This window comes from Montipora foliosa, chromosome 9 (genome assembly GCF_036669935.1).
Source record: "Montipora foliosa isolate CH-2021 chromosome 9, ASM3666993v2, whole genome shotgun sequence".
NCBI lineage: Eukaryota > Metazoa > Cnidaria > Anthozoa > Scleractinia > Acroporidae > Montipora > Montipora foliosa.
The window spans coordinates 485001-487500 of record NC_090877.1 but is presented as its reverse complement, the minus strand read 5'-3'; the positions used below and the strand labels follow the sequence as shown (position 1 = coordinate 487500).

At 36.4% G+C, this 2500-nt stretch overlaps 1 protein-coding gene across 2 annotated transcripts in view; it reads right to left on the bottom strand.

The window, feature by feature from the left end:
* Positions 1-2500, bottom strand: part of LOC137969575 (endoplasmic reticulum magnesium-transporting P-type ATPase-like) — a 64675-nt gene that overhangs the window by 24022 nt on the left and 38153 nt on the right. For both annotated transcript variants that reach the window (XM_068815882.1, XM_068815881.1), the window contains exons 24-26: positions 2401-2484; positions 1057-1285; positions 247-368 (exon numbers count right to left, since the gene is read on the bottom strand). In XM_068815882.1, coding sequence (XP_068671983.1) covers positions 247-368; positions 1057-1285; positions 2401-2484 — 435 coding nt within the window. The remainder of the gene's footprint in view (positions 1-246; positions 369-1056; positions 1286-2400; positions 2485-2500) is intronic.

Sequence of the window (2500 nt, the reverse complement as noted above, 5' to 3'; positions counted from 1 at the left end):
TTGAATTAAGTCTTAGTCACTACAATCAACATCATCATCATCACATAAATTTGGTTTTATAAAACCAGTTGATCAACTTTAAGGTAAATAATGTTAACAACTGTAAGAAAGCTTTACATGTGCACAGTAATTCACTTGAATCCTTGATAAAACCCAATTTCTGTGTTTCACTCCCCATCACCCACACAGCACCACATGCAGTTTCTTTAGAATCTGAAAATATAACCTCTTTACTATTCTCATTACCCTATTTGTAAAAAACCAATAGTCCTCAGGTGCCGACATCTGACTGCTACCCACTAAAGGACCTCTGTCACTTTGGCTTTCCAGCAGATAGTCTAATTCAGTCCCCTCGGGTTTACTGGATGCTGAAAGTAAACAAGAAAGCTTTTGAAGCAAGTCATGCATTGTGCTGTTTTAGCTTAATATACATGAAAGAGCCACTGCAACGGACCTATGCTACAATTACACGCAATGGGGAGATTGTAGGACCAGCACATGGCAAGCATGACCTTGCAAGTTATTGCAAGGCTCTAGACTTTGGTTTAGCGGGAATTTAAAAGACTTGACATACTTCATGACAGTAGTACTCCACCAACTTTAGAAGCCAACCTGTTAGTGATGGATTTACATAAATTGTACACCAGGGAGAATACACTGTAAGCATCAACGTCAATAATAGCACAAATGCCAAAAATTTTACATTATGTTGCTTTCTTGCTAATTTCTTCCTGAGATTAATGTGGTCACGTGGAGGACATGTCAGTAGCACATTAGAGATTAATTCTTTACTAATAGTAAGAAAACACTTCCACTCTGTTCATAACAATTTAATTTCTTATTTTAAATAATTATTAATAGTTCATAATTACATGGGATAATCCCAAAATGATTACAGCAGTATAACACTCAGCCTCTCGATCATTAGCACAGTTGAGGGTCAAACAATTTTTTCTCTTGATAGGTTTTGTTTCTCAGAACTTTTAAGTTCTGTTGTATCAGTTAACCTCAACAGTGCTTCAGCTGCTTTTTAAAGTCATCCAAAGCCACGTTTACCTTTCTCTGGTGATTCATCATTTTCTACACCCCACCAGCTCACATGCTTTTCATCTCCATCATGCTCAGCTACCACATTTATATCATCTTGAGTATCAAACAGACTCTCTGGATTCCTCTCTGATACTGTAGCACTACTGCCATGGTCTTCCAGCAGATGACCACCACCTTCTCTTAAAGATATATGACAGTTCCAGCCTGTCTCAAGACCCATTCTCTCTGCAAATGCCTACAATAGAACCAAAAGTTAAACCATTTCTGCTCAAATCTTACTTTCAACATTTTTTAATTACCTTACATGTATCTCTTATATAATGGTCATGCAACCGAGCAACAACACAAATTGTACAAAACAGCACAAGACCTTGAAGCATGCAACTTGCAACCATTTTTCTGGGAACACAGCTGGGGCTTTTAGGACACCAATTTCATGCCCAAACATATGGACAAAAAGAAGACTGAAGATGCACACACGGGAAAATGCAGGAGCTATGTTACTGTACATCCAAATTTATAACCTTATAAGGAAATTTTTAAACTCAAAAAAACCCCAGCTCTGAACCAGAGTTATATTAACACTTCAAGGTTATGAGCTTCTAGCCCTGGTTTCATGAAGTAAAAACAATGGATGCTTGCCATTTGTGCAGCAAAAATGATTGCCCTAGAGGGAAAAAGAATGGAATGACAAAGCTAAATTTTCGAGACAAAAAGCAATACCTGCCAAGGATTAGATAAATTTGGTTTGGGCTATGTTACCTCTGAAATTGAAGGCATGCAGCAACAGTTTTTTTTATACAACGTAATTAAGTATGCAGATTAACCAAACACTTATCCCATTCTAACATTGTCAGCCTTGCAAAGGGAAAAAAGCAATGGGGAAATCTGCGTACCAATTTATGTTGCAAGTTATTATTATTGCATGTCAACATTAAAAATTAAAAAAAAACAAGCAACTCAAGTCCAGTGTAAGTCACCAGATGTTTCATAAAAATTAATATGCATGCTAGAAACTTTTCCTCACTCTAAAATGATCTTTTTGCATTACATGTAATTCTAGGGACATCTCATTGTGAGCCACTTGCCTGTTCTACAAACACTTCTAAAACCAGTGTATGTGTGTATTTTGTAATATGTTACTAAATACATGTTCATGTACGACTGAAAGAATTGAGAAATTTTGTTCTCTAGTTTGTGTTTCTAGCATTAGTTCTGTGATACAAATAATATTGTTTGTCAGTGATGAAGAGGCCGGTTCTTTTGTGACTTCATGACAAAGGCATAGACATTATTAGGATCACCACATAATTTTTTAGACAACTGAAACAAAAAATCTATTGTGCTTACTCTACTTCTCAGTTCATTCTCTGCTGAAAAATGCACAAAACGAATCCCTGCATTATTTAAGTCCTCAACAAGGGGAAGAATGTCCTGGAAGTGAAATGCA